Source organism: Cicer arietinum, chromosome 3 (genome assembly GCF_000331145.2).
Source record: "Cicer arietinum cultivar CDC Frontier isolate Library 1 chromosome 3, Cicar.CDCFrontier_v2.0, whole genome shotgun sequence".
In the NCBI taxonomy this organism is placed as follows: domain Eukaryota; kingdom Viridiplantae; phylum Streptophyta; class Magnoliopsida; order Fabales; family Fabaceae; genus Cicer; species Cicer arietinum.
In genome coordinates, this window is record NC_021162.2 from 38,902,589 (window position 1) to 38,927,517 (window position 24,929).

The window sequence follows — 24,929 nt, forward strand, 5'->3', positions numbered from 1 at the left end:
ATACGATTGTTTAAACTAAAAATGCTGAATTTTTTGAAAATATATTTCCTTCTTAAATTATTGATGGAAATTTATCGGATAATTTTAAAGAGTAAAAGGCAAAAGAAAAAAAAAAATTGGAAATGACTTTTATACTTTTGTTGTTGAAAATGATTATGTAAACTAAAATAGACTATTTCAAAATGTAAAACTTGGATTTTAGTTTATTTACCTTCTAAAGCAAAACCTATCGCATGTAAATGAATATTTTTTTAAAATATAACCCTCGTGACTCTATAGATAAATATAAAGTTCAATAAGTAGTGAAAGATTTTACTCAAAAAAAACAAAATATTGATTATTTTGATACTTTCGATGTTGGTAACTAGAATTGATTCAATCCGTGTTTTAATAACTTTGGATTCTATTTATAAATTGGTTATCCATCAAATGGGTGTTAAAACTACTTTTTTTAAATGGTGGTTTAGAAGAAGAAATTTATAGGACACAACCTAAAGGATTGTGGTTTTCGAGTAAGAAAATAAAGTTTGTAAACTTTTGAAATCCTTATATGGATTAAAACAAGCATCAAAGCAGTGAGATGATATACTAATCTTTCCTTGCTTCTAAATATGACATGAAAGATATGGGTGAGGCAAGTATAATATTGGATGTCAGAACTTAGAATCATTGGTAAAATCACCTTATGAGTGACATACACTTGATGAAATCACCTATATGAGTATCAAGTAGGGCCGCTTCTATGAGATTGTGGCAAAACCTCTAAAACAATCATGAATACCAAGCACGTGCATGGCCTATTAGCACAACCCAGCGTCAACAATGAGAATTGTGGGGGTATAGCATGATTGGTAATCCTCTAACACACACAAAGTGTCTTTGGTTCATAAAGTTTGTTTCTCCGATTCACTATGTGTTAAGTCATCTAGATCTGATTTCCATGCATTGGGACACATTATGTTATCCTAAGAAAATTGTTTTCAATTTTTTTTAACTTTTAAAATATATCGGAGATTGTTGTATTATTTCAAAAGTGTTTTATAGTTTAATTCAACTTATATTACTAATATTATTTTGCTTAAATCTTGTATTTGTTGATTTTTAATATAATAATTAGTGGTTGCACGTTAAATAATCAATTGAATTGAACAATTTATTTGTAAGTTTTGAAACATATGCTTCAATTCAATTAATTGTATAATATTGAGCTTTTATTTTCTCTTGAACTTAAGCAACAGTAATAAACTTGAGTAAAAACATGAAAGTTTTATATGCTTGAATTTATATTGCATTTATACGAGAGGTTTCTCTACTGTTTTGATACCTTAGTGTCAACTAAGAAGAGAATGTTGAATCCTAATGGATTTTTGTTTCAGGCGAATAAAATCCTTGAAGAACAAAGTTACTTTTATGGTGTAATCATTTGAATAAAAAGGAATCGATGTCAAGAGCCATTAACCAAATTACTTGACTAACTTTCAACTTCGAAATCGATAACTAACTCATCCTAACTAAACATTATTGCCTCTATATATAAGGCATGTTGTAACGACTAATAAGTAATTCTATTTATTCCAAAATTGTTCTACTACATATAAACTATGTTTCTTCTGTTCTTCTTAAGTAAAACTCATAATGAGTATAAATAAAAGTAGTCTACTGAGAATATCATAGATTTTTAACACCTCAAAGCGATACTTCAGTCTTGCAACTTATCCCATGATAAAAACATAATTTTTCCAAAAGGCAATAGTTTTAGGGGGTTTATGTACTTTAATTTCTCTTGTATCGTCCTCTTTTGTCTATTTTGAATCAGGAAGTCAAAGTTTTAGGTACATACTTCCTTTTTGTTCTGTATATATACATGCCTCTATGATGAGTCCATCATATCAATGTTTCAAAAGCATGGCTTCCATCTCTCTCTTCCTTGCTTCATGTTTTAGTTTCTCCAATGCAACAAGTCCAACTTGCCTTACTCTTTCTCTTGACAAACCTATCCTGTAGAAATAACACAAGAGTTATGCACACAATTTGAACTTTGAGGCAAAGGGGACACGTAATCAAGAGAAATAAGCATAAAATATTTCTCAATTTAGAGCAGTTGGTGACACTTTCAACCTCAATAAGTGTAATATCAATTAATAAAGTAAATGTACCCAAAAAAAATTATTGTGAAGAAACTACACTGCTCCATCAAATGTAGTAACATTTTGAACGAGTTTAATAAAAAATTATGCTATGGATGACTCAAATAAGGTTAGAGTGAATCATCAATTTAGTCTTTAAGATTATATGTCAAACAACTTAGTACCTCAAATTAATGAAATTTTAAAATGAACTCTAAAGTTTAACAATATTAGTACACAATTTCAAGGACAATTTCAAGTGACACCTTACAGGGTTAAATGTAGAACACAATTGCGAATTGCACGAAATCATTTTGAGATTTCATTAAATTTAGGACCAAATTCAATACCAATTTGTATAATGCCTATAATTTCATGGACTAAATTAGCAATTCACTCAATAAGGTGATGTATTGCCGTATAATTTAGTTGGCAATGACATTTGATAAAAGAAGTAACGAAAACTCATGGCTGAACTCACCGTTTACTAATGTCTTCCCATGTAAGACATGCTTTATCCAGTCCATAATAAAGACGAACAATTTCTCTCTCTCGTTCAACAAGGGTTACATTAATGAGTCTGTTCACTTCCTCCTGCGAGTATTTACAAGTGGTATTAATATATATATATATATATATGGAAGTTCAGAACATAAAATAATGCAATTTAAATTTCGTGTGACGTAAAATAGAAAAGCTATTATATCAACATTAACTTTCCCAGCCAAACATTATCTGATAGGGCACAATCCAAATCAGTTTATGAGAGAGAATTGATGGTTGTGATTCAGAAAAGGTAACATTATTTGGTGGGAAGACATTTCATCATTTTGAATAATCAAAAGAGCCTCAAATTTCTCAAAGATCAAAGATGTTGGGTGAGGAGCAGTTCAAGTAGACTTCTAAATTAATGAGCTTTTATTTTGAGATGCTATCTATAAGCCTGGACATGAAAACAACTTAGCGGATGCTCTATCTAGAAAAATGACTTATGCAGCTCTCTCTCTACAGTTCAGTTTGATGACTTATAGGAGTAGGAAATGAAATTCATAATGATCCCAAATTACACGCAGTGATACAAGATCAACTGAGAGATCAATGCTCATCCAGGTTATACCTTCATGGATCACAAATTGTGAGGTTTTTCAAGTGAACAAATATCAAACCTTATTCCAATACCTACTCAAATATGGGCTGACATTAGCTAAGGCACAGAGTAGATTGTTTGACTAAATATGCTCACTTCATTGCATTGAGTCCTCCATCATTTACTGCAAAAGATATTGTTGAAAGCTTTACTCAGGAAATGGTAAAATTGCATGGTTTTCCTTCAACCTTGTTTATGATGGCAAGCACCAATTGAAATTTAGCATTGCATATCATCCACAAACAGACAGTCAAGCAGAAGTAGTAAACAGATGCTCGGAAATTTAATTGAGATACCTCACTAACAATGGCCGAAGTAGTTAAGGTGGGCTGAATATTGGTCCAACACCAATTATAATAGTTCATTGAAATTGACATCATTTAAAGCCCTCTATGACCGAGACCCTCCCCATGTACTTAGAGGCACCACTTTTTCATCAATGATTGAAGAAGTAAATTTATTGACACAAAAAAAAGACAAGATCCTCCGTGACTTAAAAGAAAATTTGGTGAAGGCTCAAGCTCAGATGAAAGCTTATGAGATCAATCCAGACGTCCAGTTACTTTGACCACAACGTCCAGTTACCTTGACCACATGTGATCAGGTTTATTTGAAATTTCAACCATATAGGTTGTAATCTCTTGCTAAGAAACGATGTGAAAAATTCAGCCCTCGTTTCTATTGACCATATTAGATAGTCAAACAGATTGGTCCAGTCACTTTTGAATTAACTTTACCAACAGAGAGTAAAATACACCCTGTTTTCCATGCATCATTGTTGAAGAAAGCCCTACCTCCTTTGGCCACTCCACAGCCACTACCACCAATGCTCTCTGAAGATTTGGAACTGCAAGTCTTTCATACTACTGTTCGAGCTGTTCGAAATAATGCCAACGGCTCTGTGGAAGTGGAAGTACTCATTTAGTGGAAGGATTTTCCAGATTTGGAGGCAACTTGGGAATCAGTGGATACCTCAAAGAGCAATTCCCTTCATTCACCTTGAGGACAAGGTGACTCTTTTGGGGGTTATTGTTAGACCTCTCATTAGGAAACAATTTAAGAGGAGGGACCGATAGTAGTCACTTGGGTAGTTAGTGACAGTTACATTTATGTGGATTATGTTAATTAATTATGTCCTTAGTTATGTGTGGTAGTTATATGTTATGTTAAGAATAAATAGGGAAAGGCAAGTAGAGTTGATTATCGAGAAGTTATTGAGTGGTTCTTGGGAGGGAGAGACCAACATCTCGAAAACTTGGAGAAGGAACCAGGTCCTTGCCTTAATTTCATTGTAATCTTTCAGGTTGAGCATTTCTGCCCAGAATTGTTACCAATAATACATCGTATTGTACAAAAATACATTCTGTCTAACAACAAATTCTATCACAATCTTCTGCTTTTCAGCAATGAAATGCTTATGCTTTGCAATCAAGACAGGTTTAGTTCAGATATTTTCCTTATTACCTTCAGAATCCACTCATCTACTCCATTCCATGGGATGTTCTCAAATCTTTTATCGGCAATAAACTGGGAGGAAAAAGATGAAAACTATGAGACAGTTGTTATCTTTGGGAAATGAAAGACAAAGGAAAAGGCAGAGAGGATGAAGAAAAATGTTCCCATGATCTTCCTTGATGGACTTGTAGAAAAAGTATAAAGTGAAACTTACATTATGATGAGTGTCTCCTGGAAGACCATTTAGAGAGGGGAATGCTTCCCTATCTATGGAGAAAACTTTGTTGATAGCCTGCAATATATATACGTACACATGTTGAGAAAATAGGATATTACATTAAGTGTATGTAGATCATGTAACTCCCAATGATTTTGTTACCTCAGTAGCATTTCTGACTTTCTTTGGAGACATATTAAGGCATTTTGCAATTCTCTGCAAAATAAGGGCACAGTTAAGGCAGTCTTACTTAAAAGGTTTTGAAATAGCGATATGGAATGTGGTATATTTCTTGTTATACATTTAGGTGACTTACATCAATAGTTGGAGTGATGCCTCTCTCTTCCAGTCTATACTCTGCATTGCGGATTAAAGATAACCTATCATGCAAATGAGTTGGCAATCTTAATGTTCTTGAATTCTCAACTAGAGCTCTTGAAACACCCTGTCAGCAGAAAACACATTATTTATGGACACTGGTCAGACAAATTTCAGTTGCAAAATACCCTTGCACTGATATCTTGAAATACAATTATGTAGTATTCCAAAACGAATGAAAACAAAAACGCGATAACATGATGCAGAAAGTGCATTAGCTCCACTTGAAATTCTTACTACAGAAAAATTGTTCGTGTGAGTAAAATTCTGATAGAAATGTAAACCACACCTGACGTATCCACCAGTAAACATAAGTTGAAATCTTGAACCCTTTTGAAGAATCAAACTTCTCAATCCCACGAAGTAGTCCAATCAAGCCACCCTATAGAGAAAACAAGGTGAGTGTGGTGTGGAGTGTTTAACAACAGAGGAATAAACAAATGAAACAAGATATAATCACCTGAACAAGGTCAGCCATTTCAGCACCCATATTATCATATCTTTGAGCAATGGACATAACTAAGCGAACATTGCTCATAGTCAACTTTTCTCTAGCTAAAGAGCACTCTATTATTTTTGCTCGCAGCTCAGCTCGAGATATCTTCAACGAAGTTGCAACTTGATCATCAGATGGTTCACATCCTAATCTTTCCTTCAGTCTGAAACTCAAGTAATAGAGTTTAGAAATAGTGTGATATAACTATTGTTCCCTTCAATATATGAAAAGAAGTCAAATTACAAAATTATCTGGTGGAATTCCCTGAACAAATATAAAGTATACATGCAATTATTTACCTGGATTTATGTTCATCCAAGGAAAGGCCAGCTTTTATTTTCTGAGATAGTTTTACAACTTGAGCATGAGAGAGCAATTCCTCACTCACTATACCTTTCACATATCCCTTCAAACGATTTTGAAGCAGTTCTGGACTGATTGTGGACCTCAGCTTCCTTGCATAACCACTTTTACTAGTGATCTTTTTCTTGGTATTTGTTCTTCTTTGCCTTGCAGACATTCCAGAACAAGTCACTGTCACCTTCCTTCTGCTTTTTGCTCTTGTTGAATTCTCAGTGAGCACTTCGCTTTCAAATGAAAGACACCATTGCTTTTCCAGCATTGACTTCTGCATCAAAAGAAGAGTGTCGACAGAATAACCGATGTCGGAGGTTTCCACCTCTAACCCTAAGTCATTATTAGAATTGGAGCATCCCTGAATCCATGGTTTTGAATTAGCAATAGAAGTAGGGGCACCATCAACAACAACAACATGTTCCTTAAGAGCTTTGATGGAATGATTCTGCCTGTTAGATGCTGAAAAAGTTGGAGCACATTTTGATGACTTCTTTGAAAATATTACAGATTTTGAAGGAGGAAGGTGATACTGTGAGGATCCAAAGTCACAACTATGATAAAACTTTTCTATAACATCTGAGTAATGGTAAGATGAACTCAATAGTCTCTTGCCTCCACTGAGTCCAATAACTGCTGCAGTAGCCATTATGTATGTATGTTCCTTCCACTATATATAATAATCAATTCCTATCATACCAATGATTCTTAACTGTGTCAAATGCAGCTATTGCTTTCAGAAACCTCTCAATCTCTTCTGATAAACCAAAAAACAATGAAATTATTCAGGATAAGTTTCATTTCTAATGAGCGCTAACACTTTATTAACTATTTCTCCACTGAAAAATACTGTTCATGAAAACAACAGCACAAGTAAGTAGCAAATGCAGACTAAATGATTCTGCCTGTTTGTGAATAATCTCATTTATTTACTGAACCAAAGATTACAAATGAAGGATTATATATAGGGTGAATGTCTCCTAACATCCCATAACAAAATCAACTAAGTATAACAAATATAAAATCAACTTATAACTAACTAATGAATGATAAAGAGAAAATGTTATGAAACTAACTAATTATCTAATAATATGGAATGTATGTGGATGGTAAATACCTTAATATATTGCAAGTTTGAAGAATGATGATTGTTTTAAAAAAGTATAGCTAGCTTAGCAGACAATTTAGAACCAACCACTAACGAAGCTTGCTTGCAGGTACTTGAAACAATGGCGGTGGGAGGAGAATTCTGATCCGGAGTCGCAGGTTAAGAAACTGGATTTCCTTTATCCCTATTTACAAGCTTGTGGCTGTTGTTGTTAAGGGATCAATACTTTATCTCTATCTATTTTATTATTTATTGCTACAAATTAATGTCTTTTTTTGTACATAAACTAATGTCTTTATCACACAAATGACAAATCACAAATACCTCAAAAAGAAATCTCTAATCACAAGTTTTTTTTTTTTTTGACGTCGAAATCTCTAATCCTAAATATGTAAAAGAAATTATTTAACTTCATGTTGATTTTCATTCGTTATATCATACAATTTACATAACATCCGTACGGTGGTATGGTTTCACTTTTGAAAATTGTGTAAGAACTGAACTTGAGTGGTTTATATTGATGCATAGTGTTTCACAGCTCTCTTGAGTCCACGTTATCTTTGGTTTCTACATTCCTTATTATTTTTTATGTTTTTTTCACATTACTTATTTTTGTTTATTCTATGGGATAGCTCATAGATTTTTCTTTTGTTTTTATTGGAGGGAAAACTTTTATGTCTCTTCTTAAAACATTTTATTATTAAATATTTAAATTCTAAACAAAATAGTATTCAAGTAAGATTATAAATAAATAAAAAATAATTTATAATTTCTTATCTTTAAAATTATTACAATAAAAAAAATAATCTAAAGTAAACATAAAATTATTAATAAAATAGAACAAAAAAAATAAAAATTCTTTAACATGATGTCCAGAAAAACTTATTTATTATCATTGATTTTTCGTGAATTGAATAAAAAATGTTTTAATTTATCCCGTAATTTATAAAACAAATACATATATGTACTTACAATATATAGAATTGAATACACTTTTGGAGAGGAATGAAAAGCTTTAAACTACTACCTAAACATGATCAAAACATGTAGATATATTCAATGGAGCACTTGAGGGCGCTAAAAAATTACTAACGATTGTTTTCTATCAAAAAAATTGAGAATCAAATTAATTTTTTAATAAAAACTATAATTTAAAAGTATCACATGACTATCTAGACATTTTATTTATCATTTATAGCATATTAATTAATTGTATTATTATTATTATTATTATTATTATTATTATTATTATTATTATTATTATTATTATTAACAAGACTTAATTATAGTTTTAGTCCTCTATTTTTAATGATTCACGAAATTGGTCTCCATATTTTAAAAATCGACAATTTTGGTTCATTCTTATGATTTTTTAACAAAAAAAATGATAACGTGAGATATTTTAAATAATGTGACATATGATACGATAACGTAGTATGATTAATACCTATGAAATTGGAATAAAACGTCGTAAAAATTTAGATTTCAACTTCAGAAATTTTTCATATTTTTAATTTAATTAGTGACATATGAATAATTAATGCATCTAGATGGTTCTATATTATAGAATTGTATGTCACATCATTAAAAATATGTCAAATTGTCGTTTTTTAATTCAAAAATATGAGAGAGAGCCCAAAACTGTCGACTTTTAAAATAGGGGGACCATTTCCATGAATTAGTAATAATAGAGGGATCAAAACTGCAATTAAGTCTAATAACAATAATAATAAGCAAAACAAAACTTGGAGGGGACTAGGACAATATTCAAGGAGTAAAAAAACGAAATTTGAAATATCTAACACCTTATTAAAAATCTCTTCTAATAAAATCTAATTGGATAAAACCAAAGAAGAGGGGTAAATAGTGCAGAAATTGACAATAATAGACTCTAAGTCATGGGCAAAATCAAAAATTAAGAAGTCCTACTCTATTACCGAATAAGCCTCCTTTAATATATATGAGTGATTCTAAAGCTACGACTTCTAGTACATTGAATACAATTACTCCGTTTATTCCTAAATTGTCATGAAGCAATAAAAGGATCACTAAAAACTTGAACGATGATATCAGAATCATAGTCCACCCATATATTAATCGAACCATTTTTTACTATCCACTTAATAGCCAACATGATGGTAGTCAACTCAACATGAAGAGTTGTATAGATTCCTAAGTTAGTTGCAAATCTACCCATGAAGAAGCCATAATGATCTCTAAAAAGTCTCCCACAAGCAAAACTATCAGAAGAACCCCTAAAAGCACCATAAGTATCACTTCTTTAATCATCGAAGCATTTAATACATGACAAGCAATGTTGAATTCTTTAAGAAACCTAATTTCTCACATAGAAGATCTCATGCGTCCCTTAGAAATAGTAACTGGCATATAAACACTTACTTTAATATTATGAATGAGTTGTTGCAAATTCATAATCATATCTTCAAAATGAGTCTTGTTCCTACAAAACCAAATACTCCAAAAAATATCAATGATGAGCGAAAGCACAACATTCTTAGTTTGCATTCCCCAATCTATGTTACAAGTATTTAGTATTGTTACAAAAGAACTAAGATTGACCTTGTAATTGAGAATTCATCAAGTCAATTCCAAATATTTCTAACAAAGAGCACTCTAAACTATGCCCACATAGATTGCTATAAGAGACCCATGAAATGCCTCTTTTAGCCAAATTGTCGAAAGTTATTATGACATTTTGAATTATTCTTAAAGTACCAACAATTTCACAGGTTAAGTTGAGCATTATAAGCATCCTTGAAGGTTAGCTAACCAGAAATAGTATCCTTTCATACAATATAATCAGGACTAGGGACAATAGGAATAACAATATTTTTAATATCAACAACAAGAGTTGGATATCTCAACTCAATGTCAATAAGAATGAGCTATTTACCATGATGAATAAAATCAACAACCTTACTTGTAAGAAAAGGGACATCATCATTAGAGCATTTTTTTTCTCTAAGAGCAAGTGACCAACTTGGACTATAAGTGGTATCTATCCAAACAAAGTTTCTAATACAAGCATCTAGATTATTAATGAAAATCCTAGGTTAGGAATAAATTCTAAACAAAGTTTCTAACACAATTGAGTAGATAAGTTGAATTCTCCCCATCATCCAAAAGAGATAATCCATTTAGATTTACATTTTAGACTTGCTTTTATCAATTATAGGCTAAAGATGATAAACTTTTGACTTACCTTTGAATGTAGGAATTCTCAAGTGTCGCGGCCTAAAATTTCAAGTGTTTCTCAAATTCAATGGAGTCGCCACCAAAGTTTATTTAAAATAAGGAAAACATTGGGAAACCCTTAAAAAAATGGTCTTTGAAACCAAATTTTGGATTTGGTTATCGATTATTCGTAAGAAATGTATCAACACCTTACGACATCCGTTAAAATATAGTTACCTATAATTAATTGTGCAAAATTAATGTTAATTTATATAAATTTGTTTCTCCTTCTTTTTAATGCAAATATAATCTTTTTTTAATAATCTAGAGATAAGAGTGTATTTAAAATATAAAGGACAAAATAATTTTTTATTAGTATGCTTGACAAGAGTGTGATCTTGGTCCTACGTATCTCCCAGTGTGATGGAAAAATCAAAGCTATATGGTTCTTGGGTAGAAAATGCAGATGTGTTGATTGCTTTTAAAGATTGTGTTTTGATGTTGAAAAAAAAAAGTTGTTTTGACGAAAAAATGAGTTTGTTTGATTTGAATAATTATTTTGAAATTTGAGTTTTAGAACTATCAAGTTGTCCAACTCGTGTTTTAACAACTCAAAGACTTAAAAGATGTCACGTCTAATTTAATCAAATTCAAAAGTTGATTTTAGATTAATTTATTTATAAAAATGAGTTTTAGAACTATTCATTTGTACAATTTTTGTCCTTACAACTCTTAAATTAAAAAATTTCGGATCTAATTAGCATTTAATAAAAGATTTATTTGTGTTTTTTATTTTTGGGAAGATTTAGAATTTATTAGAACTATAAAAAAATGGACTTGATAAAAAATAAATGCTGAAGTATGAAGTTAAAAAAACAAAAAGGTTTGGATCCAAAACTTAATTTTAACATTTATTTAAAAAATGTAAAGGAAGACAAATATTATATACAAAAAATAAAATAAAAAACCGAAAGAAAAAACAAAAAGCTGGACACCCAAGGGTTACAAAGTGAAAAAGAAAAGATAGGAGGGAGTTAAGAAGAAAAAACACAAAAGGGGATGGAGTTCATGAACCAAAAAAATGGAAGAAGAAGAAGAAGAAGGAAGAAAAAAAAGGGAAGAGAGAAAAAGAAAGGTGAAAATAAAGGGAGGGAGAGAGGAAAGAAAAAAAAAAGATAAAGAGATCGAAAACAATTATTTTTCTTTTTGTCCAATCATTCATTGTTATCTATTTTTTTCTTCTTGCTAAATAAAAAAAAAAGGTTTGACCTTTGAACTTTTCTTATGTTTATTTTTTTTCATCCTTATTTTGTTAGTGCTAAAAAAAATTCAAATTTAAAAACTATGTACATTTTTTATTTTTATAATAATTATGAATACATCGTGATAATAATAAACTAACAGATTTATTAAACAAGAGACAAAAAAACAAAAACAAAAAACATTGATCATTTCTTTTTGTTTTTTCTTTACTACTACTTTCTTTGTTTTCTTCTCCTTTATATGTGTTGTTTTTAAAGGAGAGTTAATATTAGATTTCACCCCAAAGAGCTTTATTGCTACTTTATTTGTTTTCTTCTTTTTTTGTTATGTGTTTTTTTAAGGAAATTTAGTGTTAGATTTCACCCCAAAAAGCCTATCTTTTTTATTGAATTTTTGTCTTAATTTATAGGTTAAAATGGTGAATCTTTGTATTCATTAGATAAAGTTAAATTATGGACTTTTTATTGTTTTGCAGCAAAATCAAGCAACCTCAGATAATTAAGGAAATGAGTGGCTCAATCTTTTTGGTTGAGTGTATAAATGGCAAAGATATAACCTTATTAGACGGAAAAAAAATTAAAATTAAAATAGGGGATGTGGTTGCTTGCTACAAGAAGAAGACGTACAAGAAGGAAGAAAGCAAAAGGAGTACTTTTCTTTGTTTTTATTTCTTTTTATTTTTGTGTGTAATATAACGGGAACACATATGTAAATATGGACTAAAAATTGAGTAAGATTTGTAAAACTCAAAATTGAGTCAGATTTGTAAAATAATGATTTACAGGTTTGGTGTTCTTCATTTGCAATTGGAGGATTCTCATCTATATTCTCTTTCCTTTCCAAAGCTTGTATAGCCTCTAGGATTATATCAACCTTGTCCTTCAATTGGCTAACATCCATTCTCATCACTTCTTGGTTTTGCTCAACTTCATCCATGATTTTGGAGTTTACGTGAGTCTTATAAGAGTGTCGAGGAAACAACTTTATTGGTTTTTTTCTGAAAAATCATATGATGCTAGTTAAAAAATAAAGATTTATATGTATGCATGTGGGTATTAGAGAACTATTGATTTCACAACCTAAGCACAAGCATCTTCTCTGAATCATGCATCAAAACCAAACACATACGTAGAAAAAATCAAAACAAATTCGTTCATTGATTATTAAAAGGGTACAAGTGCAACATTTTTCTCTATATTTGAAATACATTGTTTCTATCGCTCTCGAATAATTAAATCATTCATTGCTTCTATCAAACTATTACAATGTTGAATGAAAGTAATAATCTCAACAGGTGTAGAAGATAGAACTATGTTTGCTTCTGCTTTCCTTCGGAGTACGGGGACCCTTTCGATAGCTTGGTTGGCAATGAAAGTGAGTATTTGACAATGATCCATCCACATTATCCCTTCTTGCCCGAGCATCTCTATTGCATCCATTTGATCCATCATTCGAATTCTTAACACATCTGCATCCTCTTGTTCTTTCACCCATGCATCTTGGTACATGGCAACCGCTTCTTGTTTTTTTATTATTTTCTTCTTTTATCCTTGTCTTATATTCTGCTACCACTATCTCCAGTTATTGTTTCAAATCTTCTAATTTTCTTTTTGCATTTCTCTCACTAATTTATGAATCTTTCAACCATTTTCTCAATTTCTCAACCTCCTATCGTGCTTGGTCTCTTTCTAGTCTCTCAAACATAAAGACTCCTCATAGGCCCTTAAATTGTATTGAAACTTGAGCCTACAATCTTCCTCCATATTTTCCCTCTTATTTGATCTTTCAAGAGAAATTGTCTTCTGTTCCATTTTCAACTAGGCAGTCTTAAATGCTCGACGGACTATCATTAATTATTCTCGCAAATTCTTATTTTCTTCTTTTGCATCTAGAGTTGATTCTTGCAACCTCTCAATCGCTTCACTAACAATAGTGAGATGCATCAGTCTTTCATCGGTCCCCTCATATGTACGACGAAAAGGTAGCTTAAACTCTGGGACCCTATTCTTGATCCATCGTCGGTAGTAATCATATGCACTACAACTTCTACTTCCTAGCTCGTTCCCTTTTCTGATTATCGTATTCCAAGATTGACATACTCTCCTCAAATCTTCAATGTTTTCTAGACTCATGTCATAAAGAATAAAAGGGTTATCAAATTCGGCGTTGGTTCTCCTACGATGGATGATCATAGCATTTGGGCACATGTTTCTAGCTTTTTAGTTTGGTATTTTAAAAGCTCTTTATAGCTTAGATTAATATTTTCAGCTTGTTTCTAAACTTTGGATCGAATTTGAATTATAATTTTATTATTTTCATTTTAATTTTATTATTTGTATTTTGACTCTTTCTCGCTCTATAGGTCATAACTTGAGCTCTGAATATCGGATTGGTGCATATGAGCAGACGTTGGAAAGCTAAAAATCCGAGATACAACTTTTATGTTGAAAGAAAAGACCAATTTTGAATTTTACTGGGCCTAAATTGCAGATTTTGTAATCGGGACTTTTGTAATAATTTTAACTAGCAGGTCACTCGTTTTTAAACCCTAAAGCCCAATATCAAGAACTATATATTGGCAGTTTTGTTTCTTTTCTGAAAACGGAAAAATTAGGATTCAAATTGCTACAAGAAATAAACAGTTTTTATTTCAATTTCATGGAAGACTAATTTTATAAGATTAACCCATGACTTCAGAGTTTCATCAACACCTTGAGATTCAGGTTACACTATCCATTTCGATTCATGATTCTATTCTTGTTTATTTGATTATATTGATATTTTGATTGCTTAAATTGAATTTCAATTGGATTGATTAAATTTATTTGACAGAATTTGGTTTCGGTTTCTAATTTAATTGAATTATAATTTTGCGATGCTTGATCGTTAATTGTAATATTTTGATGATTGTGATGCTTAATCCAATCCAAAAACAAAATTCACATAGGATTGATTACACTTGTTTGATCAATTCTATAATCAAATAAGAATAGAATGACAAATTAGAAATTAAACTCATTGATAGAATATGTGATAGGTCTGAAACTCGAATAAGTAGATTAATCGTTTTGCTCATGTGTTAAATCAAAAATCTAAAAAACCCCTTTCTAATTTCAATTTTCAATTCGGTTATTATTATTATGTCAGAAGTCCTTGCGAAAGCATTCGAGTTATTACCTCTATCTACATTTTATCAATTGTATTTGACCCATGTGAGACAGTGGAATAATGGGATATCCAAGTTGTCTCAAAGCCAATATTTGGTTATAATTCACGCAACCTCTAGTCCCCAAAAGTGGCACATTAGGGAATGTTTAACATAGGTCTGAATGGAACAAATATCATTTTCGCATGATGACTCTTTGTACATCTCGTGGGACCCTTTTTTCGAGGCGAAGCAAAGTCCATTATTTAAAATGATTACCCTCCTTCCTTTTTTTTACACACACATATATCATGTGAATCTATCGAGTTCTCGTGTCTATATATTTTTCAAGCGTCAAAATTCTGAATATATTTTTTATATCTTCACATATTTCAAATTTCAATATTTATTATCATAAAACAAAATTTTAAATTGTTAGAACAATCAACCATAAAACTGAATAAATTTAGAAAGAGGTGTAACGTACAACACCAAATGGCAATAATGGAAAGTGTACATTCATTACATTGGAAACAAAACAATTGAGGTAAGAGGTTACAATGTAGAGATGAATGTGTTTAGCTTTTCTTGGATAACAAACGCTAGTCATTCTTATAATTTAGAACTCCTATTGGTCAGCTCATAAAAATAATAATTGCTCCAATTTGAAACACTTGAACTTTTTTTTTTTTGTGTTTCCCTAAGTTTTGTGTGGATCGCTCTTTCAAGTTTTTAATCCATCAGGATACTTTAATTTTTTTCTCGACCTCCTTGTCAAGTTTTGAATCTAGTAAGCCCATTTTCAATCATTTTTGGTTCAAGCATAATATTTTTTTACTACATTTAAATTTACTGGAAGTGGAAACTCTTCTCCATCCAGTTATGCGAGTATTAAAGCTCCACAAAGAAAGCCTTTTTCACAACATGTGGTCTCTCGTAGTTCGGAGTCCATTTTCCATTAGAATCTTATTTTATGGGCAATATTTTCTTTAACACTAAGTCCCTTTCTTGAAACTTTCGAGGACAAACATTTTTCTCGTATGCTTTTTTAAGTCTTTTTTGATATAATTGACCATAACACAAAGCTATCTTTCTTTTTTTCTCTATGAGATTCAATTGATCAAATTGTGATTGAACTCATTCTGCCTCTTCTTGTTTGGTTTCCATCAAGACCCTGATCGAGGGAATTTCAACTTCAATAGAAAGTACCACTTCTATTCCATACACCAATGAGAAAGGAGTTGCCCCTGTTGAGGTGCGAACAGAGGTTATATAGCCATGTAATGCAAATAGAAGCATTTTGTAAGACCCTTAATTTTAAATCCTAAATTATACAATTTTAGGGTATTTTGTGTTGAATTTCTTCGGCTTATAGCCCAATTTTTGATATTTTGTGAGTTAAATGCCAAAAAAATATATATTTTTGGAAATCCGATTAAAATTATTTCTCGAAGAATAATTTAATTATGTTATGAAGAATTTAATACCGGACATATATTTTTTTTTAAATGTCACTTGTTGCTAAAAGATTCATCTGTCAAATAAATTGCGGCGAGAGTAGATATTTTTATTAAAGTATGTTGAGAAGTGAAGGATGTGATGTGGGTAACGACGATTTTATAAAATATCTATATACTTTAGATATTTATTTGGGCATTGGTTGTAATTATACATATATATATATATATATATATATATATATATATATGAAACCAAGAAGAAGGAAAAGAAAACAGAAACATTTCCGTTCAGCTCCTTGCCTTCTCCCTCCTCTTTGCCTTTCTTCTTTTTCTTTCTTCTGTTTCGAAGAAACCAAAGTGTTGGTGGTTTTCAATACCACACAAACACAAACACAAACCTTCATTTCTCTTCTAGATCTAAGCTCCCTTTCGAAAAGTGACAGAAGGAAAAGTTGCTCCTTGCCACACTGCGGTACTAGTGCGCTAGTTTTCGAAGCGACAAAGAGAGCGGAAATTTTACCAGAATTAATCACGGTATTGTAATCGGCTGTTAAAGCTACCGTTAAGGTAAGAGCTCCTTCCAAATTTCTAGATTGCACATAGGACCCTATATGTGAATTTATGGGATTAAGTTTTGATATATTTATGTGTTCAAAACCGATTTATGTGCGATTTGATGAGATTGAATTTATGTGAGGATTTTGAGGAAATGAAAATTGGTGTGATTTATGTGCGATTATGTTTGAAATTGTGGAAATGAATTTGGTTATTTATGGTTGAAAATTTTGGAGATTGAATTTTATGATTAATGTTTGAAAATTTGGGAGATTGAATTTGGTGATTTATGGTTGAAATTTGGGGAGATTGAATATGGGTGATTAATGTTTGAAAATTATGGTGATTCATGTTTGGTGTGATTGATGTGTTTTTAATTAATATTATGAATTTTTTAGAAGAAATTTATGTGTGAATTGGTGAAAAATGAATTTCATTCAATTTATGTGTGGATTGAATTTGGAGATGTGATTTATGTGTGTTTGTGGAAATAGAAATTTGAGTGAATAAATATGTTTGAGTATACTATGTGTTGTATTTGAAAAATCGTTAGTGTTAAATGAGTATTAAAAATGGGGAATCTTTTAATAGCTACATTTACTTAATGGTTTATGTGACAAGTGTTAGAGTATGCTCATGCATTTCATAGTACATGGTGACCGGATGGGCCATGGTGATGGTGGTGACCGGATGGACCACGGCATGATGTTATGTGATTTGTTGGTTCATCTTATCCTTACGGGGATTATCACATCGTGCTGATCTGTGAGAGATTACACTCTAGAATGTGTTGATCTGTGAGCGATTGTACTCTAGAAAACAGTGTAAGACCTGTGATAGGCGACACTTAAGTAAATCGTGCGGGCATGTGATGGATGGCACCTTGGTAACTAGTACAAGGCCTGTGATATGCGGTATAATTATCATTTACGCCCCTTCGAGGAGGGTTTTGGTTGGAATTCTGGAATCATGCATTTTGGCATATACGCATTGCATTAGGGTGCTTGGCACGAGTCATGTTTGATATACTGTGATGATTGTATATACATACTCGGTTGTTATTTGTGATTGTGCCGTAATTGCTAAGTGTGATGATTGATTTTGTGTTGTAAGTGTTGAATGATTTTGAAACGTATTCAAAACTAAAAATATGCATTTTTTGCAGTTGTATTCGAATACGACAGTGCTGTATTCGAATACGACAACACAAATTTTGCCACTGACTTGCACTGTATTCGGATACGACAGGATAATTCTTGCCACTAACTTGCACTGTATTCGGATACGAGATTTTTGTATTCGGATACGACATGATGATTTTTGCCACTGACTTGCACTGTACTTGGATACAAGATTTTTGTAATCGGATACGACAGGATAATTTTTGCCATTGACTTGCATTGTATTCGGATACGAGATTTCTGTATTCGGATACGACAGGATAATTTTGCCGCTGACTTGTCCTATCTCGTATCCGACTACATCTTGTCTCGTATTCAATTACAGTTGTGTTGATTTTGCTACTGACTTATGAATTAGCATTGTATTCGAATACAAGGATGTTGTATTCGAATATGACAGTGCAGTTTTGTTAAAAACTTCATTTTTCAACTTTGATTATGCATGTTTGACATATGAAAAACCTTTCAAGGAGTATACTAAGTTGAAAGGTTATTTTGTGCATTTGAAATTTAAACGCTATGTCATATTTGTTAATTTCGATTGGTGACTCTTTACAATTATTGTGGAAATCTGCGCTTTGTCCTCAGATGAGAACCAGGATCATCCAACTGGTTAGTACCCTGAAGATGGGAAGGTAGTTAGTCATACCTAACTGATGTTGTGTCAGAAGGATCTTGCAGGGTGCGTGGAGATCACCCGGGTTGTATAGTTTTTGTACCATGATCAGATTATATGGCTATATAAGGGCTAGATGTCTTTCTTTTGCGGTTGTAGTTACTTTATTTTGGAAGACTGCAACTATACCTTATATTGTCAGCTTGACTTTGTTTTGATGGGTCCATGTACCACTTTTTGATTTGACGTGGGGGAGTTAAAATTCTTGGGACAATTCTTTTGTACAGGTGTCTGCCGAGAATACCCCAGGGGTATGAGCTATGTCTGATAGGTCTCATAGCCCCGGTGTATTTTGTTGTTTAAATACTTTGGATTTTTGTTTCAAAAACTATTTTTTGTTGACTTTTGTCGTTGTGTTACTACTTAAATATTTTATGAATTTGATTTTGTTTTTTTTTTTTATTAAAAAAAAGGATGTTACGTATTTCATGTCAATCCTTATATGTCTCTACCCTCTTTTGAATGATTTTCTTGATATTATTATTTGCTGCTTCTATAGCACCATTCATTTTCGAACGATATGGCGAATAATTTTGGTGTTGAGTTTTGAAACTATCACACAACTCCTTCATCAATTCAGATTAGTCGCGTTATCAATGATAATCTTATTTAACAAGTCATATCGACAAATCAAGTCTCTTTTGATGAAACTGACAACCACATTCCTTGTCACATTGGTATAAGAAGCAGCTTCAACCCATTTTGTGAAATAATCAATAGCTACTAGGATAAACCGGTGCCCATTTGAAGTCTTAGACTCGATGAGTCCAATGACATCCATCCTTCACATTGAAAATGGTCATGGTGATGTTACGACATTCAAAGAGGTTGGCGGTAGATGTACTTTATCAGCATAGATTTACTAAAGCATTTATACTCCATGGTCATCCAATAGTATCCAACCCTTAAGATTTTTCTTGCCATTGTGTGACTATTTGCTTGAGTCCCAAAAGAACCTTCGTGAACATCTTGAATAATTTTCTCTGTTTTTATTTTATCCACACATCTAAGAAGAAGTTTATTGAAAACCTCCTCAAAACCCTTTTGTCGTTCTCTGAAAAACCAGTGGATATTCTTTATTCTTAACATAGGATCATGGCTTGCTGTCAAACTCTTATTCTATTGATAAGAAATATGATGGCTCATCCTTTTGTTGAATTTTTATCACTGAAACTTATTTTGAACATTGATGACAATTTGGCCAGGGTGTCGATCAATTGGTTTCCTTCTCGAGGAATATGATTGATGACCTTTGATATGCGTATGATGGAATCTCGAGTTTCCCATTCTCTTTTTGTATGATGGATGACCAATGATGAATCTCCATAAACCTCAAGAACTTTTACCATTGATTTAATGGTTGCTTTAAAGCTCATGACACATGCATCGTATTCTACAATATTGCTTGTGCAATCAAAACACGATCTAGCCATAAATGGAGTGAACTAATTCTCTGGGGAAATTAAAATACCTCCAATTCCATGTCCTAATGCGTTAGAAGCACCATCAAATACCAACGTCCATATTTCTTTTTCAGATGATTCATTATCATCAAATAAAGTCATTATGCCTTCATTGGAGAATTCACACTACATTGATTGATAATCTTTAACAGGTTTGGTGTTCTTCATTTTCAATTGGAGGATTCTCATCTATATTCTCTTTCCTTTCCAAAGCTTGTATAGCCTCTAGGATTATATCAACCTTGTCCTTCAATTGGCTAACATCCATTCTCATCACTTTTTGGTTTTGCTCAACTTCATCCATGATTTTGGAGTTTACGTGAGTCTTATAAGAGTGTCGAGGAAACAACTTTATTGGTTTTTTTTTCTGAAAAATCATATGATGCTAGTTAAAAAATAAAGATTTATATGTATGCATGTGGGTATTAGAGAACTATTGATTTCACAACTTAAGCACAAGCATCTTCTCTGAATCATGCATCAAAACCAAACACATACGTAGAAAAACTCAAAACAAATTCGTTCATTGATTATTAAAAGGGTACAAGTGCAACATTTTTCTCTATATTTGAAATACATTGTTTCTATCGCTCTCGAAGAATTAAATCATTCATTGCTTCTCTCAAACTATTACAATGTTGAATGAAAGTAATAATCTCAACAGGTGTAGAAGATAGAACTATGTTTGCTTCTGCTTTCCTTCGGAGTACGGGGACCCTTTCGATGGCTTGGTTGGCAATGAAAGTGAGTATTTGACAATGATCCATCCACATTATCCCTTCTTGCCCGAGCATCTCTATTGCATCCATTTGATCCATCATTCGAATTCTTAACACATCTGCATCCTCTTGTTCTTTCACCCATGCATCTTGATACATGGCAACTGCTTCTTGTTTTTTTTATTATTTTCTTCTTTTATCCTTGTCTTATATTCTGCTACCACTATCTCCAGTTATTGTTTCAAATCTTCTAATTTTCTTTTTGCATCTCTCTCACTAATTTATGAATCTTTCAACCATTTTCTCAATTTCTCAACCTCCTATCGTGCTTGGTCTCTTTCTAGTCTCTCAAACATAAAGACTCCTCATAGGCCCTTAAATTGTATTGAAACTTGAGCCTACAATCTTCCTCCATATTTTCCCTCTTATTTGATCTTTCAAGAGAAATTATCTTCTGTTCCATTTTCAACTAGGCAGTCTTAAATGCTCGACGGACTATCATTAATTATTCTCGCAAATTCTTATTTTCTTCTTTTGCATCTAGAGTTGATTCTTGCAACCTCTCAATCTCTTCACTAACAATAGTGAGATGCATCAGTCTTTCATCGGTCCCCTCATATGTACGACGAAAAGGTAGCTTAAACTCTGGGACCCTATTCTTGATCCATCGTCGCTAGTAATCATATGCACTACAACTTCTACTTCCTAGCTCATTCCCTTTTCTGATTATCGTATTCCAAGATTGACATACTCTCCTCAAATCTTCAATGTTTTCTAGACTCATGTCATAAAGAATAAAAGGGTTATCAAATTCGGCGTTGGATGATCATAGCATTTGGGCACATGTTTCTAACTTTTTAGTTTGGTATTTTAAAAGCTCTTTATAGCTTAGATTAATATTTTCAGCTTGTTTCTAAACTTTGGATCGAATTTGAATTATAATTTTATTATTTTCATTTTAATTTTATTATTTGTATTTTGACTTTTTCTCGCTCTGTAGGTCATAACTTGAGCTCTGAATATCGGATTGGTGCATATGAGCAGACGTTGGAAAGCTAAAATTCCGAGATACAACTTTTATGTTGAAAGAAAAGACCAATTCTGAATTTTACTGGGCCTAAATTGCAGATTTTGTAATCTGGACTTTTGTAATAATTTTAACTAGCGGGTCACTTGTTTTTAAACCCTAAAGCCCAATATCAAAAACTATATATTGGAAGTTTTGTTTCTTTTCTGAAAACGGAAAAATTAGGATTCAAATTGCTACAAGAAATAAACAGTTTTTATTTCAATTTCATGGAAGACTAATTTTATAAGATTAACCCATGACTTCAGAGTTTCATCAACACCTTGAGATTCAGGTTACACTATCCATTTCGATTCATGATTCTATTCTTGTTTATTTAATTATATTGATATTTTGATTGCTTAAATTGAATTTCAATTGGATTGATTAAATTTATTTGACAGAATTTGGTTTCGGTTTCTAATTTAATTGAATTATAATTTTGCGATGCTTGATCGTTAATTGTAATATTTTGATGATTGTGATGCTTAATCCAATCCAAAAAACAAAATTCACATAGGATTGATTACACTTGTTTGATCAATTCTATAATCAAATAAGAATAGAATGACAAATTAGAAATTAAACTCATTGATAGAATATGTGATAGGTCTGAAACTCGAATAAGTAGATTAATCGTTTTGCTCATGTGTTAAATCAAAAATCTAAAAAACCCCTTTCTAATTTCAATTTTCAATTTGGTTATTATTATTATGTCAAAAGTCCTTGCGAAAGCATTCGAGTTATTACCTCTATCTACATTTTATCAATTGTATTTGACCCATGTGAGACAGTGGATCAATGGGATATCCAAGTTGTCTCAAAGCCAATATTTGGTTATAATTCACGCAACCTCTAGTCCCCAAAAGTGGCACATTAGGGAATGTTTAACATTGTTATATTACTTTTTTTACCACTCGCCATCTCGCATACCATCTATATTTTCATTAAGATTTACAAATCTTCAAGCCCATTCTTGATTATCCTTTATGTCAAAGTAACAATTCTTGAAATCATTGATATGGCAACGCTTTTGGCACCCACTATTAAACATATGATTCACCAATTAGACGTACAAAATAGGTAAACAACACATTCACTTGTCTTTTTTTACATGACAATAGTTAAGTGTATAGTATACATTAGCGAGGACGGGTGTTGTAGGATTTTTTTTTATCTATTCCTCAAAGCTAGGAAGACATCGATTGCTTCCAAATCAATAATTTCTTCATCACTTGGAAATAGAACAACCCCATAGATGGTGAGAGCTAGCACCTCCATAAAAGGGCCCCAATCTTGGGCCTTAGCTAAGTGATGAGCTCTTTCTCCAAACAAACTCCTTAGAAAACACGAATAGGAAGAACATCCAATATGTAGGTATTTATAAAGGAGTCACACTCTAGATGAGATCTTTGAAATAACCAAACAAGATGTACATCCAAAATGATTACCACTAAATCACTAACTAAACTTAAGCTTCATGCGGGCCTGAGTATAGGGTTTCACTCATAAGTGTGTATAAGTGAATATGCAGTGTGTGAAGACAATCATAGTCCAATATGCGTAAGGAACGAATTAGCACCTTGCGACATCCGTTAAAATACGACTACCTATAATTAATTTTAAAAAATTAATGTTAACTTATATAAATTTATTTCTCTTTTTTTGTGCAAATATAATCTTTTTTTTTTTAATAATATAGAGATAAGAGTGTATTTAAAATATAAAGGAAAAAATATTTTTTTTATTATTATACTTAACAAGAGTGCGACCTTTCTCATACGTATCTCCCGGTGCAATGGAGGAATCAAAACTACATAGTTCTTGGGTGGAAAATACGGATATGTTGATTGATTTTAAAGACATTGTGTTTTGTTGTTGATAAAAAAAAAATTGTTTTGATGAAAAATGAGTTTGTTTGATTTGAATAATTATTTTGAAATGCGAGTTTTATGACTATCAAGTTGTACAACTCGTGTCTTAACAACTCAAAGATTAAAAAGATATCACATCTAATTTAATCAAATTAAAAAGTTGAATTTGAATTAGTTTATTCCTAAAAATAAGTTTTAGAACTATCGAGTTGTACAATTTGCGTCCTTAGAACTCATAAATTAAAAAATATCGCATCTAATTATCCTTTAATAAAATATTTATTTATTGTGAAGATTGAATTTATAAAAAAAAACTATAAAAATAATGAACTTGTTAAAAAAGAAATGCTGAAGTATGAAGCTTAAAAAACAAAAATGTTTGGATCCAAAGTCTAATTTTAACATTTATTTAAAAATTGGAAAGGAAAATACTTAAATATAAAAAAAAAAAAAAAAAACCTAAGTAGTATAAGGTTGTCAACCTAAATACATAAGCTGAACAAAAAAACAAAAAGAAAGAGACTCAGAAGAATGATTTCTATTTTTATCCAACCCTCCCATTGTTACATATTTCTTCTTCTTGTTAAATAAATAAAAAATATTGATATTTGAATTATGGTAAATCGTGCTGATATGTGATAGGTGGCATCTCAATAATTAGTACTAGTCTGTTAGAGGCGATACATTTATGATTTATTCCCCTCGAGGAGGGTTTAGAAATTTCTAAATCATGTGCACTGGCATATAAGCACTACATTAAGGTAATTGGCACACGAGTCATGTTTGTTATGATATTGATATTTGTATATACATGTCATGTTTCTTGTATGTTATCAGGCCATAATTGTTAATTGCTTACTGTTGTTATCATGACATGATTGTTCAATGTTAATTGTTAATTTCGGTGGTGACTCTTTACGTTACTGTGGAAATTGGGTTTTTCCCTAAGACGATATCCAAATTCATTCTACTGACTATTACCATGACGATGGTAACGTCGTTAGACTTTCTTGATCGACCTTCGCCGATTTCTAGTTAGCATTCACAATTG

General features: G+C 31.7%; 1 protein-coding gene across 3 annotated transcripts; it reads right to left on the reverse strand.

Annotated features, from left to right (window-relative positions):
- Positions 1 to 1,720: 1,720 nt before the first annotated feature.
- On the reverse strand, positions 1,721 to 7,678 carry LOC101498946 (RNA polymerase sigma factor sigA-like). 3 transcript variants are annotated; one of them, XM_004499446.4, is made up of 10 exons: positions 7,369 to 7,667; positions 6,119 to 6,930; positions 5,784 to 5,982; positions 5,613 to 5,705; positions 5,262 to 5,390; positions 5,108 to 5,161; positions 4,943 to 5,020; positions 4,738 to 4,800; positions 2,608 to 2,720; positions 1,721 to 1,998 (listed from the first exon to the last, which is right to left on the reverse strand). In XM_004499446.4, exons 2-10 carry the CDS (start codon positions 6,820 to 6,822, stop codon positions 1,890 to 1,892), a joined length of 1,542 nt encoding a protein of 513 aa, XP_004499503.1. In that variant the 5' UTR covers positions 6,823 to 6,930; positions 7,369 to 7,667; the 3' UTR covers positions 1,721 to 1,889. The 3 variants fall into 3 exon arrangements, with proteins under 3 accessions (XP_004499503.1, XP_004499502.1, XP_073222775.1); XM_004499445.4 differs by having other exon boundaries at positions 7,291 to 7,666; XM_073366674.1 differs by lacking the exon at positions 2,608 to 2,720 and having other exon boundaries at positions 7,291 to 7,678.
- Positions 7,679 to 24,929: the final 17,251 nt, after the last annotated feature.